The sequence below is a fragment of the Mobula hypostoma genome, chromosome 20 (genome assembly GCF_963921235.1).
Source record: "Mobula hypostoma chromosome 20, sMobHyp1.1, whole genome shotgun sequence".
Taxonomy (NCBI): Eukaryota; Metazoa; Chordata; class Chondrichthyes; order Myliobatiformes; family Myliobatidae; genus Mobula; species Mobula hypostoma.
Genome location: NC_086116.1, coordinates 54071710 through 54087426, shown reverse-complemented (window position 1 = coordinate 54087426; position 15717 = coordinate 54071710). Strand labels below are relative to the sequence as shown.

Below are 15717 nucleotides of genomic sequence, written 5' to 3'. Positions count from 1 at the left end.
TGAATACATGGCGAAGTACTCCACATAGCTGAGGGGCACAGGCTTTGAGCACCCTGGTACTGACACCATCCGGTCCTGCGGCCTTGCTTGGTTTGAGACGTTTCAGCTGTCTTCTCACCTGTTCAGCTGTGAAGCCCACCGTGGTGGTTTCGTGTGGGGAAGGGGTATAGTCATGAGAGCAGGGTGGGAGACTGTGAGGAGGGGTAGGAGGGGAGAGTGGAATATGTGTTGGTTGGGGGCCGACAACCGATGAATCATGTGGGGGATGGGCAGGGGCTATAATGTCAAATCTGTTAAAGAACAGGTTAAGTTCATTGGCCCTGTCCACACTGCCTTCAGTTCCTCTGTTGCTAGTTTGCCAGAACCCAGTGATGGTCCTCATCCCACTCCAGACCTCTCTCATGTTGTTCTGCTGGAGTTTCCACTCAAGCTTCCTCCTATACCTGTCTTTAGCCTCCCTGATCCTGGCTTTCAGGTCCCCCTGTATTGCTCTCAGCTCCTCCCTATTTCCATCTCTAAATGCCCTCTTTTTGGCGTTCAGGATGCCCTTAATGTCCTTTGTTACCCATGGTTTGTTATTTGAATAACAAAGGACAGTTCTTGTCAGAACATTGCAGTCCACACAGAGGTTGATGTAACCAGTGATGCACTCTGTGAGCCCATCAATATCCTCTCCGTAGGGCTCACAGAGTGCCTGCCAGTCTGTCATCTCAAAACAACCCTGGAGCACCTCATAAGCCTCCTCTGACCATTTTCTCACTGTCCTCGAGGTTGCAGGTTTACTCTTCACCAGAGGCACGTAGCAGGGTTTTAGATGCACCAGGTTGTGATCTGACCTTCTCAATGGGGGGAGGGGAGAGGAGCTGTATGCACCCTTAACGTTAGCGTACATTAAATCCAGAGATCTCTCCCCTCTGGTTGTACAGCTCACATACTGTGTGAAGTTGGGCAGTGTTCTAGCCATGGTAACCTGGTTGAAGTCACCCAAGATGGTAATGAGGGCATTCGGGTGCTGAGTTTGTAATCTGGCTATGACGGTGTAAATGATGTTACACGCCGACTTCGGGTTGGCAGAGGGAGGGATGTACACAACAACCACAATTGCATGTGAGATTTCCCTTGGCAAATAATATGGCCGGAGTCCAACAGCAAAAAGTTCAATATCTGGGCTACAAACACGTTCCTTGATCGTAATATGACCAGGATTGCACCACCTGTTGTTAACCAGAAGAGCAAGCCCCCCTCCTTTACGCTTACCACTCTCAGTGCATTTCCGGTCAGCCCGAACAGTCTGGAAGCCCTCTGTGGAAACGTTTTGATCGGGTATGTCCTCGTGCAGTCACGTTTCAGTAAAACACATAACATTGCTCTCCTGAAATGTTCTCTGACTCCTGGCTAGCGCCGTCAACTCGTCCATTTTATTACCCAGCGATCTCACATTGCCCATAATGAGAGAGGGGAGACACGGCTTATAACTTCTCTTCTCCATAAGCCTCTGTTGTCTCGACCTGATCCTCATCCCTCACCTTTTTGATCCCCTCTGCATCCTCTGTGTGTTTTCCTCCAGATTTCAGCAGGGGTGTCCGCCACTCTGTTCGCTAAACCGGCCGGCATAAGCGCAATCAGCTGGTCCCTGGAATAAACAATGCGACCATACCGCTGCCACGCTAGTGAGACGTGTCCGAATGCAACTATTTCCAGCGCTAAAAACCCAAATAAAACTCTCTCCACCAGCATGTTAGAGAGGGTGCAGCTTCAATGTGTTACCGTGAAAAAAAATACAACAAATAACGTAAGTTAAAAAAGTTTAAAAAGTAAGAAAAGTAAGAAAAGCAGAGCACTGACCTAATCAACATACCATCCTTCACCAAACCTAATTAAGCAATTCCTTCTTAACCAACCGATATGCTGAAGCAGTCTTCACAGCGGATAATTCATCTTTGATCAACAGTGGCTAATTTATCAGTAACTAAATGTCAAATCTTTCCTCAACAACAAATATTCTGGCTCATGCTTACCTAATCAAAATGTGAACTAAACTTTTATTAACCAATACAGTTAGCATCATCTGACAGCCTTGGTCAGCCAAAACATTCATCTTCCCGTAGCATCTCAGTAAATTAAAAGGGAATCAATGCAAACTGTGGATGAAAAAATAAATAGCAGTCGGTCCAACTTGGAGGAGCAGAAATTCCGTGTCTAAAAATAACAAAGACTGAACCCATTGTCTTCAGTCCCTGCAACAATCCCTGCTATTCCAGTTAGATACATCACAGCTTTAGCATTTGACATAGAGCTGAGCTTTCATCCACCTATCAATTCAATCACTGACACAATCAATTCTCACACATGTAATGGCACTCATTTATACTCCTACTGCAGTTCTGCTGCTGCTTAACCCCTGTCTATAATTAATTGCTGGATGACTATTTCAATGGTCTCCTGGTTTACTTTCCATATTTGTCCCAACATAAATTTGAACTACGTCTGCACACTTCTGCATTGGGTCCTTTAAGAAACTCCTGGACGGGTACATGGAGCTCAGAAAAATAGAGGGCTATGGGTAACCCTAAGTTATTTCTACGATAAGGACATGTTCAGCACAGCTTTATGGGCCGAAGCTTTATGTATTGTGCTGTAGGTTTTCTATGTTTCTATGTTTAATTTCATGTAACTTATTCGCATCTGTGTATGGTGACACACAACGGCTCTAGGTCTTCTGCACGTTGTAAAATCCCTAACTTCAATTCACCACTGCCAGCATCTGCAGGAGGTGCTTCCTCAAGGAGGAAGCCTCTATCATCGGGGATCCCCAGCTCTGAGTCGGCTCTCTTGCTGCTACTATCAGGTAGAAGGTACAGAGGCTTTAAGTCCCATGTAACCAGATTCAGGAACAGCTACTCCCCTACCAATCAGCATAATCCTGACCCGATCTCAGAATGGAGATCATGCAGGGGTATAAAGTGCATGGGAAAAGAACAGCAGAAAGATATACTAAATGATGCCGATAAAAGTGTAAATGAGCTGATGAAGTCAAAAGAATGGGTGTTATTGAGAGGAGTATATTTGAATGCACTTAAAGAGTCCTAGTAGTTAAGACTCCTTTTGTTTTAAATTCCGTGTTTACTTAAAATTCATGCAAACAAGTATTAAACTCACCAACATCAGATTCCTTGTGGTTCTTAATAATCTCTGCCAATTCAAAGTTCCCAGCTATAATAGCAACCTAAAGTGAAAAAGGAACACATTAAACATTATTCAATGACCCTCAGTCCATTTAACAATATATGTATTGTTCTGTTTTGGTTCAATATTATTCACTTGTCAATGAGCCAATAGGTCATCAGCTTTCATTTCGATCTTTTAGAGTGTTTGAATTTTCAGGTGATCATATATATGTGGTTGGTCACGGTGCAGTAGAGAAAATGGTATATTGCTGCACTTCAATGTAAAGGAGCAAGAAAAACATAAATAATGGCATAGATCTAGCACCAACGACCTCTTGTTGTTTGAAGTTTTAATTTAGTTTTACTTTGCAAACGATATTGGAAATGCTGTAGCTCTAACTTATTCACAAAGGGAACTTCAAACCTAACGGTAAATTAATTACTTTGTGTACTTTTCCCTGCTCTGTCCTAAGTGACGTAACTCATTTTGCCAGATGTATGGAGGAGATCATTCTGACCGGTAGCATTGCCGTCTGGAATGGAGGCTCCAATGTGCAGGTGTGAGAGAGGCTACAGAGGGTTGTAGGCTTACCCAGTTCCATCCCGGTACAACCCTCCCCACCATTGAGAACATGATCAGAAGGCAGCATCCATCATTAAGGATTCTCCCCATAGGATATGCCCTCTTCTCTTTATAACCAGAGGGAAGAGGCCTAAAGACCTGCACTCAATACCTCATGAACAGCTTCTTCCTCTTCTCCATCAGATTTTCTAACCCGTGAACACTATCCCACTATTCCTCTTTTGTACTAATTGTTTACTTTTTGGCAACATAGTAATTTTTATGTTTTGCACTGTACTGCTTCCACAAAACAACAAATTCCACAACATATGTCAGCGATAATCAACCCGATTTTGATTCTGACTCTGAATGTCATCATTTGCTAACTTGGTCATTCTTCAAATGGCAGACCGGCCTGGAAAGTGTAGCTGAGATCTGAGGCCTCTGTTGGTCAGGGTCGACCATGGATGTTGTGTCCGAGCTGTCCAGACACACCAAGCCAGGGCCGTACGATATGGAGAGAAAGCTCCCCCTCTCCACACATCTGATGAAACCCAAAGGAATAGCTGAGACCAATACTGCAGTGTCGCAGGTGTTTCCAGTCAATGATGAACTCAATGTATGACTACCTGAGGGATTCCAGCTCTGGATTTTTCCCTTGGGATTTATTTCTGAAGCCTTCCCCATGAGTCGGTATATCTGCAAGTCAGTGGAGGTTTGAGATCAGAGTATTCCTTCTTCTAGATGAGCTGCCAACCGTGGCAGATAAGCCCCATCTGCCTGAAGCGACTGTTTTTAAGGTACCAGTAACTTGCCTTTGCCTTTTCTCCTGTCAGTAGAAACAGCTCCGCTGGGCTTAGTAGCTAAACCACACATGACGGTCAGGAGCTGGACTTGGTTGTCAGAGGCTGTTTGAGGTGCATGCCATTGGGAGCATTTAATTGGCTTATCACCATTACCACCCCTGGCTATAACAGCCTTATAGATATGGGAATTCAGTATAAGTTCAGGCTATACAAACTCTTGGGTCTTAATTAAGAATGTCATGACAGTTTTGCTTCCAATTTCAATGGTCCTGACGCTGAGAACACACGATGAGAGCAAATAAGGAAATCAGTGGTCAGAATAGAAATGTTAATGAGACTGTTATTTAGTTTGAGTTCCCAAATGTTTAAGAGCATGCTATTATTAATAGCAAAGAAGTTTACTCAGGTATTATCGGGAAGAATCAACAACTGTGCAATTGAGAAGGGAAGATATGGAGACAGTAAATACACTTCTGTCCCAGGAACAGATTGATCTGTTTTGCTATTCCCACTCACACAGGCCACATATTGAGAAATGCAGAGAAAATGCTTTCAAATCTTCAAGCAAATAAAATGAAATGCAAAGTATTTTCTCACACTGACTGCAACACAAATGATTAATAGCAGCAAAAATCGGCCAGGAAAGGAAAATTAGTTGCCTCAGCTAAATCAATGAAGTCGAAAATGTCATGAAATTACAGCTGCTTCTCCTTCCTGACTGCTGACTTAGCAGTTCCATTTGAAACAAGGGCAATGTGTTGGCCTCGAAGTTAGTACTTGGGAAAGGCAGAAAGTCACTTCTCACATCCAAGGGCAAAGTCACCAAGATGTGGAAAACTACAGCAGAGAAACAAGCTCTTCAGTCCATCCAATCTGTGCTGAATCACAAACTGCCTACTCCCATCAACCTGCACCTGGATCATAGGCCTTCATACCTCTCCTAACCACGTACCTATCCAAACTTCCCTTAACCTTGAAATTGAAATCACACCCATCACTTGCACTGGCAGCTCGTTCCACACTCTCACCACCCTCTGAGTGAAAAAATTTCCCCTCATGTTCCCTTTAAACTTTTTATCATTCATCCTTAACCATGACCTCTAGGTCTAGTCCCACCCAATCTCAGTGGAAAAAGCCTGCTTGCATTTACCCTATCTACACCCCTCATAATTTTGTATACTTCTGTCAAACCTCCCCTCATTCTCCTACATAATAAGGAATATAGTTCTAACCTACTCATCCTTCTCCTAACTCAGGTCCTCCAGACCCGGCAACATCCCTGTAAATTTTCTTTGTACTCTTTCAATCTTATTAACATCTTTCCTGTAATTTAGAACAAAAATACCTTGGACAGGGAAGAAGTAAATAGCAGACTGTAGAACTCAATGACTGTTCCTAAATTCCTGGCCTACAAACAGAGAAAAAACTAATTTTAAGTACAAAGGGAGCAAAATTTGGGCTATGGGCTACATTTACCTAACCAGTGCTGTCCAACCATAGACGACTTTCCTATTCAAACTTTAAAGGGGATCTGAGGGATATAGTTTTACACAGAGAGTGATTGATACCACTAATCAGCTACTGGAGGAGATGATGAAATTATATGCAAATACTGCTTTCAAGAAGCACTTTAACAGAAATTAAATAGGCACAACAAAGAAAAATATAGTTGTAATGCAGGGAAATAGAATTAGTATAAATGGAAGCTATCTTATTGGTATATACTCCATCTACAGAGTCTAAAACTAGGGTTTGCATCTCAAAATGAGGGATAGGCCATTTAAAACTGACAGAGAAGGAATTTCTTCATACATGAGTTCTCAATTCCAAAGAAATTACTCAATAACAGTGTTTGAAACAAAGTGTAGTAGATGTTTTAATACTAAAGGAATCAATGTATTTGTGGATAGGGCCAGAAAATTGATTGAATTGAATTGAATTGACTTTATTTGTTACATCCTTCACAAACATGAGGAGTACGTTATCTCTCCGAAAATTGTATTTATAATCGAAGATCAGTCATGATATTGTTGAATGGAAAGGCTCAAGGAATAAATGCTCTATTTCTTATGTTTTCTTTGTCAAAAGCATCTTACTCTTTAGCAACCACTTGTTAATGTCTTTATCATGTGAACTACATTTAAAATTAAATCTTTAATATAAACAAAAAAAATGCTACTAAATCTTGTAGAACCCCATTGGTAATAGTTTTTCAGAAACAGGAATACCTCTCAGTAACTATTTCCCACTGCAACTGAATATCAACAAATATATAATGCCGGTGCTAAAATCTGAAAAAAGTAGAAAATGCTAGAAATGCAAATTGCCTTCATCATCTTCTTTTTGTTACCCTCTTTCTGCCATCAAGCCAATTTTGTATCCAACTTGCCGATCTCCATGTCCCACCTCCTTTCCTAAAACAAAATCCAAAATTCCACCATTCGAATGCTCTACCTGTTGGGTTGACAACATACCAAGAGAATTCTCCTGAAAGCAGTTTAGAAATACTGTAGAGTCAATGCCTATCCAACCCACAGTATTCAGTTAATATTGCCCTCTACCACTGCCCTAGTGATTTTGCACTGTCAAAAAATTTGCACCAACAGTATGATTATGCATTTTTGTGCTTTAGTTCAACCCATTTCACCCGGTTTGATAATCCTTTAAACATATCCTCCTTTTTCATATTCCACGTGGCCTTGGGAGCAACCTAGAGTTCACTGCATTTGAGGCCTTGCTCTTTAATCTCTTCATCTCAGTTACTACCTGATATGAATGATGACCTGGAGATGTTCATTCTCCCCATGCAGAACTTTCCGCAGCTGCTCAGTTATGTCTAGGGCACGACTCCAGGGAGACAACAATCCACACTGGAATCACTAATGTAACTGCATTTCTGCTTTCCCTTCCTTGTACAAAGTACCCAAAATGCTCTAATATCAGCATAATATCATAATATCAGCAGGATACTTGGTAGTGTGGAGGAGCAGAGGGATCTGGGGGTACATGTCCACAGATCCCTGAAAGTTGCCTCACAAGTAGATAGGGTAGTTAAGAAAGCTTATGGGGTGTTAGCTTTCATAAGTCGAGGGATAGAGCTTAAGAGTCGCGATGTAATGATGCAGCTCTATAAAACTCTGGTTGGGCCACACTTGGAGTACTGTGTCCAGTTCTGGTCGCCTCACTATAGGAAGGATCTGGAAGCATTGGAAAGGGTACAGAGGAGACTTACCAGGATGCTGCCTGGTTTAGAGAGTATGGATTATGATCAGAGATTAAGGGAGCTAGGGCTTTACTCACTGGAGAGAAGGAGGATGTGAGGAGACATGATAGAGATATACAAGATAGTAAGAGGAATAGATAGAGTGGATAGCCAGCGCCACTTCCCCAGGGCACCACTGCTCAATACAAGAGGACATGGCTTTAAGGTAAGGGGTGGGAAGTTCAAGGGGGATATTAGAGCAAGGTTTTTTACTCAGAGAGTGGTTGGTGCGTGGAATACACTGCCTGAGTCAGTGGTGGAGGCAGATACACTAGTGAAGTTTAAGAGACTACTAGACAGGTATATAGAGGAATTTAAGGTGGGGGGTTATATGGGAGGCAGGGTTTGAGGGTCAGCACAACGATGTGGGCTGAAGGGCCTGTACTGTGCTGTACTATTCTATGTTCTATGTTCTATGTTCTATATAATAGCAACCCAAACACTCGACTTCTGGCTTCTGGGATCTGGTACAATTGCTCTTTTTCTCTAACAGTGAGGGGATCTCAACGGAACAATTTTATTGAATGATGTGACAGATCTAATTTAGAATCTGTAAAATTGTACCAGAAACAGTAAACAACTCTTGAGTCGTAAAATGGTAGGAATATCAGCAAGAGAAACATAACAGAGGTGTGTGGGTGATTTAGAATGTTCTGAGCTCCAGCAAACACTAAGAGTGTAAGATGACTCAAATGAGAGGCAGGATGTGTTCAGGTTATGTTGTCCTCAATCCACTGAGAAGGTGTGCTATAGTGGAATTAAATTGCTGTTCCTATCTTTGAGTTCTGCAACAATCTCATACTTACAATTATTTACGAGAATAAGTCAGATAGTCCTGAGACTCCATCATCCAATGTCCAAGTGGATTGTTTATCTCACAAAAGAGATTTAACTGTGCTCAGTGGGTAAGTGCAATCTGGCCAATTAAAGACAAACTGAGCACTGCTAGATGAGCACTGACTCCAGTCAGATTGTCACCTTAAAGGAGTTACAGACAACCATTAAATTGGATTTAAAATTATATTGTTCCCGTTGTGATTTTAATTTAAATTTTCCGGAGGGAGAGGTTTGTAAGTGTAACGTGCTGGGAAAGGGTTCACTGCTAATGTAATGATTTGTCTGTATCCGCAGTATTTGGGTGATGACTAGAGATAATGGCGGCTGTGGAATGTGCGCTGGCCAATGATGGGAGGTGTTTTTCTTTCTTATATACCCGAGAGAAGGGATTTCGCAGTCTTCTGTTGGTGAGAGATGAAGAGAGAAGACGCGAGTGGAGAGAGTTGGTAGATTGCAGGACAGAGTGGACATGGAGTGAGGGTCCAGGAGTCGACAACACTTGGAGGAGGTCGATGGGGAATGAATGGATGGAAAGTCGTGAGCTCCAACATGCACATTAGACTGTTTTCTTAAAATGGGCCCTTTTTCTTTCTGTTTTCGTTACTAACCCTATGGTCAAATAAAGAATTATAAAGTTCAGTCGTTTAATTGCATATGGTGTAGTGTCTGATATTTTGTGGTACGAATTTGTAACAGGGCAACACATCACACAGCGTCCACACAAATGACATTTCTCAGTTTGGCTGGGCTGGAGGCTGTCTTCCCCTAGACAAACGCACACGGGCCGAACCGGAGGGTTACAATTGTGGCGGCTCGTCCGGGATTGATTCCATTGGATGTTGTGTGATTCTGCTGAGCATTGAACCAGTGGGCGATGTGTTTACGTCTGTGCTGGTATGGATGCTGCCGGGGTGGAGAGGTGGTGTGCCTCCATGAGGTTACCAGTAACTAATGCGTGCGTGTTGAGTGGGATGGATATTCGTACCCCCCATGAATTGTTAATTCAAGTTTTGAGTACTGTTAAAGCTGTTGGCAAAGTTGCGATTGCCGGGCAGAGGTTTTATAAAATGGAGGGCACAGACCTTGCTTTAGTTCAGACTAGCGTTGACGTAACAGCAGTGGAACTGTCCGCTACTATCGGTGCCCCAGGTGAGGCGGGGCCACAGCTTGTCCATACTGTCAGGGAGGAGAGGAGTATAACAGAGTGCAGGGCCCCTGGATGTGGTGTGTATGGATTTCCTGTCAATAGATCCTGATGCCAGCAACACGGCGAATGTCTTCGTCATCACTGATTACTGCACCAGATATGAGCAGTCTTTTCCTACCAGGGACCAGAGGGTGTCCACGGTAGCCAAAGGTTTATGGGAGCAGGATTTCAATTATTATGGTCTCCCCAGGCGGATACATGGTGATCAGGGACAGGATTTAGAGAGGCCACTCATCCATGAGTTACTGGGCAGGTTTGGAGTAGAGAAGTCGACGACAACTCTCTATTATCTGCTGGGTGATCCCCAGCCCGAGAGGTTTAATTTACCCTTACTAGACTTGCTCGGGACCCTGGAGATCAGCAAGAAAAGTAGGTGGAGTCAATATATCAGACATCTGGTCCACAGTTACAACTGGACCTGAAATGAAGCTACCGGGTACTCGCCATACTATCTGATGTTTGGGCACGAGGCAAGGTTGCCCATTGACCTTTGTTTTGGGATGGACGAGGGTGACTTACCACCGAAGACTTATCTGAAGTATGTGTCTGATATGAGAAAAGAGCTGAAAAGGGCTTATGAATTAGCTGGGTTCACGGCTGCCAAGCAGAATCAAGGGAATAAGAGGTATGATCAAAAGGTGAGGTTCTCCCAACTCCAGCTGGGAGACCAGGTCCTCATAAGGAATTTGGGGCTACCTGGGAAGCATAACTTGGCTGACTGCTGGACGGCTCAGCCCTGTGTGGTGGAGAGTCAGATGCCAAACCTACCCATTTTCTGGGTGAAACCAGAGGATGGAAATGGGTCTGTCAAGATTCTCCATCAGAACCACCTTCTGCCTCTGGGACAAGAGGTGCAGGTTGACCCAGAGCCCGACCTGGAGCCTACACCTAGTAAGAAGACTCTGTGGAAAACGTGGGGCGACTGCAGAACCAACAGCAGGAGAGGTTGAGCCGCTCCCCCCCCCCCCACTCCTGAGAGGAATACTGATTTGGAGGATAAGGACCCGGAGGTGTGATATATGCTGCCCATTGATTGAGGGGGAGACTCCTGGCCGTTCTCCCGCTGTCAGGTGAAATCAGGTGGGGGGCGGGGGGCTATCTTTGCACAGTCTGGGTTGAAGCAGGACCCTGCAAGGGATGAAGCGGGGCCTGGCCAAGGGACAGAGGGGTCCGAGTTGCAAGTGAGCATGAGTGAGAGACCGGGGGGAGGCCTCACCCGGTAGACGAGAAGTATTCCCAGTTGCGTTAGAACCTGAAGAGTTATATGAGGGGGAACAGATATCTCAGAGAATTAGGAGACCACCGGATAGGCTGGCCTATGTAGCATCGGGGGTACAGAGTGTGGTCCCTACCGCTTTGGGGAGCTATGTCACTAACTTTTACACCTGGGTCAGACTTTGTGTTTTGCAAGAAGGGTTGGCAAATAATCTCAATGTCATGAGGATATGACTAACTTTGGTGGGGGGGAGAGTGTAACACCCTGGGAAAGGGTTCACTGCTAATGCAATGATTTATCTGTACCTGCAGTGTTTGGGTTATGACTAGAGATAACGGGGGCTGTGGAATGTGTGCTGGCCAATGATGGGAGGAGTTTTTCTTTCTTATGTGCCCAAGAGAAGGGATTTCGCGGTCTTCTGTCAGCAAGAGATGAAGAGAGAAGACGCAGGTGGAGAGAGTTGGTAGACAGCAGGACAGAGTGGACTTGAAGTGAGGGTCCAGAGGTCGATGACACTCGGAGGAGGGTGATGGATGGATGGATGGAAAATCGTGAGCTCCAACGTGCACTTTAGACTGTTTCATTAAAATGGACCCTTTTTCTTTTCGCTTTCTTTACTAACCCAAGTCAATTTAAGAATGATAAAGCTCACTCATTTAATTACATATGGTGTATTGTCTGAGATTTTGTCGTACAGATTTGTAACAGGGTAACACATCATGCAGCATCCACACAAACAAGATTTCTCAAGTTTGGTTGGGCCAGAGGCTATCTTCCCCTAGACGAACGCATGCTGGCCAAACCGGAGGGTTACATAAGGATTGTCAGAACTTTCTGATTTTGTTCTCCTGAGACAAATGTCATCTATTGCCAAAAATGAGCAAAGGAAACAATCTGAGTTGTGCACTTCCAACTTGGTCTTATTCAGAGGAACTGATTAGAAACAGTGGATTTGAAGCTCGAACTGTTATCAACAGAGGGATTGATTTGATGAGGACAAACAGTTATAGATGTGCACGTGGATTTGTTGGTAGATCATATTTTGCTGCATATTCTTGTTAGGAAACTGCAAAGTTAATTTCTGTATATTTTGCTTGTAATTTCTATGAGAACTGATAACATTTATATTTCTGTCTTATAAAAGTCACAGGTAAAAATGTAAAACAATGTAGGACTTTGTGAAAGGAAAGGACAAGGGGGACATCCTCTAGGGTTTACAATAGGGACAGCAGGTAGGGATACAAAACAGTTTTCAGAAAAAAACTTGTTTAAATATAAAGAAAAATCTGTAATCAGCTTTGGAGTTAAAAACCATCGACGGAGACAGGCTGCTGGGCCTTGACGGAGACTTGCTGCTGGGCATTAATGGAGCACAGGCTGCTGGGCCTCAATCGGACACAGGCTGCTGGGCATCAATGGAAACGGGCTGCTGGGCATCGACGGAGACAGGCTGCTGGGCATCAATGGAGAAAGGCTGCTGGGCCTCGGCGGAGACAGGCTGCTGGGCCTCGGCGGAGACAGGCTGCTGGGCCTCGGCGGAGACAGGCTGCTGGGCCTCGGCGGAGACAGGCTGCTGGGCCTCGGCGGAGACAGGCTGCTGGGCCTTAATGGAGACAGGCTGCAGGGCTTCGACAGAGTCCCAGATGTCTATTGAACATCAAACTGAAGAGTCCTTGAAAGAGTCTAGGAGCATTCAGTTTAGTTCACTTTAGTGTTGTGTCATTTGTTGACTTCAGGCTGCAGAACCGGACTGCCCCAATCAAAATCGTGCAAAATAGAAATTTTAAAAAGGAGTAACCAGAAACCAGAAACACATAAAACATGAACTGCAAAGTGCTCTAAAAATGAGTTCAATCCACAAACCATGCTGATCAAACCTTGCCCAAGACCCAAGGCTATAAGACCATAAGACATAGGAACAGAATTAGGCCATTCCGCCCAGCAAGTTTGTTCCACCACTAGTGGGAGCACAGGGCTACATTATTAGGCCACAACATGAGTAGAATCTGGGCAGTTTCTTCAATTTCAGGGCACAATCACACGGCTCAAATGAGATTACCCAACTAATTTCATGCAAGAATTCCCTATGTACGATTAAAGATTCCTTCTCTTAGATAAACAAAGTCTTTTTGTTAATTAGAACAGCCCCATAAATGATGAGTTCATTTAATCCTGGTGGTTCTGGGATTACCTTAATTTTCCATGGATAGGATAAATTCGTTCTGAGGTGGCCAACCTAAAGAAAGTGGAAAAGTCTTGCTAATGAGAACCCCTGGTGGAACCATTTGGTTACCGCCATCCACCTATCCTCTTTCATCTTCCCCTGTCATAGAGTCATAGGGCTATATAGCACAGAAAACAGATGCCTCCTCCCAGCTCATTCATGTGGCCAACCGAGCTAGTCCCATTTGCCTGTGTTTTGTCCATACCCCACTAGAACCTTCCTATCCATGCACAAGTCTCATTGTGTGGTCCAACTCCTATTCTTGAACAGAGGTCTTATGTCTTAGACCTCTCATTTAGAAGAATCTAATACTAAATACACTTAACCTATTAATATCTTTAAGAATATTCTATCTTTCAGTGAGATCTCCTGTCATTTTTCTGAGTTTTAAAGAATAAAGCCCCAGTTTACTTAATCTTTCTTCATTTGGGGATCCTGCTAACTCTAAATCTTTGTGCCATAGCATCAATGATAATTATATTCTTTTTTAAAGAAATACAGTGCATAATAGGTCATTCTGTCCCTTCCGAGCTACACCACCCAGCAACCTACGATTTAACCCCAGCCTAATCACAGGACAATTTACAATGATCAATTAACCTACTAACCAGTACATCTTTAGACTATGGGAGAAAACCAGAGAAATTGGAGCAAACCCATGCATTCCACGGGGAGGACGTACACATTCCTTACAGAAGACTCTGGGCTTGAACTCTAAACTCCAATGCCCTGAGCTGTCATAGGGTCATGCTAAACATAACACAATTGTGACACATTTCTTCAGTACGAGACCAAAACTGTTTTCTACATGCAATCTCACCCAGGTCCTATGTGACTGCAATAATGTTTCCTTACTCCTGTAATCAAATCCTCATAATTGTATATTTCACCTGCATATTGGCCTTCATTGACTTATACACAAAGAACATTCACGAGGAACAAAATACCAACACAACCCAATCTTCCACCATTTTAAAAAATACTCTATTTTTATTATGCATATTGAAGTGGATGACATACCTCATCACTTGGCAGCCTGAGAAAGATCCTTTATTGCTGCACTTATCACTGCTGTTCAATAACCACCTATCAATCCCTCATCTGAAGATTACCAAAAATCCAACTAGGTAAAGAGACTACATACATTCACTCCCTCTTAATATTTCATTGAACATAGAACATAGAATAGTACAGCACAGTACAGGCCCTTCGGCCCACAATGTTGTGCCAACCCTTAAACCCTGCCTCCCATATAACCCCCCCCCATCTCAAATTCCTCCATATACCTGTCTAGTAGTCTCTTAAATTTCACTAGTGTATCTGTCTCCACCACTGACTCAGGCAGTGTATTCCACGCACCAACCACTCTCTGAGTAAAAAACCTTCCTCTAATATCCCCCTTGAACTTCCCACCCCTTACCTTAAAGCCATGTCGTCTTGTATTGAACAGTGGTGCCTTGGGGAAGAGGCACTGGCTGTCCACTCTGTCTATCAATCTATCAGCATTTAGAATCACGCCGATTCTAAATCCTTCCAATATTCACTTCAGTGCATTCTGTTATGACATCTTCATTTTAGATTCCAGAATATTTCCTCCCATAGAACCATAGAACCATAGAAACTACAGCACAGAAACAGGCCCTTTGGCCCTTCTTGGCTGTGCCGAACCATTTTCTGCCTAGTCCCACTGGCCTGCACACGGACCATATCCCTCCATTGTGATTTAAGTACTTATTTCCAAACCCCTCTTTCTCTATGGAGCAGACCATAATATAACATCAGATAATACAACCTTACTATTTGTGGGAGCTGATGAGGTTTCTATGTTGTAAGTTTGCACAACAAAAATACACCATTGTCTGTAAGACATGTTGGTACATGAAAGGACAATCTTACGAAAATCTGTCTGACTGTTAGTCCAAACAGCCGTCTCTTCCATTGGTTCATCTACAACTTTCTGTTCTCTTTTTTTCTTTTTTTTTGCAGTTACTCACATGCTTTCATCATTTAAAAAAAATATTCTTACTATCTTCTGTCTCAGCATTTATCTACACAAGTCTGACACCTTTCATTTTCTCTCATTTTTTTTTCATCCAAACCTCTAAACTTTCTTCTCATCTCTTCCCATTTTTATTCCTCTTTTTATCAGTGCTGCTCAGCCCACTTCTATCCAGTGTCATGGATTCATTTTCATTCTCTCTCTCAGTTTCATGTCTTCTTCCGTTCTGTGAGGGTGTGTGTGTTTGTCTTGCTTAATTTCCATTTCTCTATCGCATGTTTTCTGAAGGATAAAGTGTCATTGCAACTTGTTCAATCATGCAAAGATACATCTGAAAGAGTTATTCATCATTTGGGGAATTTCAATATTCTGAGCAACATGCTTCACAAACTGCAGCTAAAAATATCCAGATACTTATAACAATTATTGTCACATAA

The 15717-nt window shown here is 43.2% G+C and overlaps 1 protein-coding gene across 6 annotated transcripts in view; it reads right to left on the bottom strand.

Annotated features, from left to right (window-relative positions):
* The window catches only part of shank3a (SH3 and multiple ankyrin repeat domains 3a), a 1110717-nt gene that overhangs the window by 508706 nt on the left and 586294 nt on the right, over positions 1 to 15717 (bottom strand). For all 6 annotated transcript variants that reach the window (XM_063072946.1, XM_063072949.1, XM_063072948.1 and 3 more), the window contains one exon: positions 3160 to 3226. In XM_063072946.1, the coding sequence (XP_062929016.1) occupies positions 3160 to 3226 (67 nt within the window). The remainder of the gene's footprint in view (positions 1 to 3159; positions 3227 to 15717) is intronic.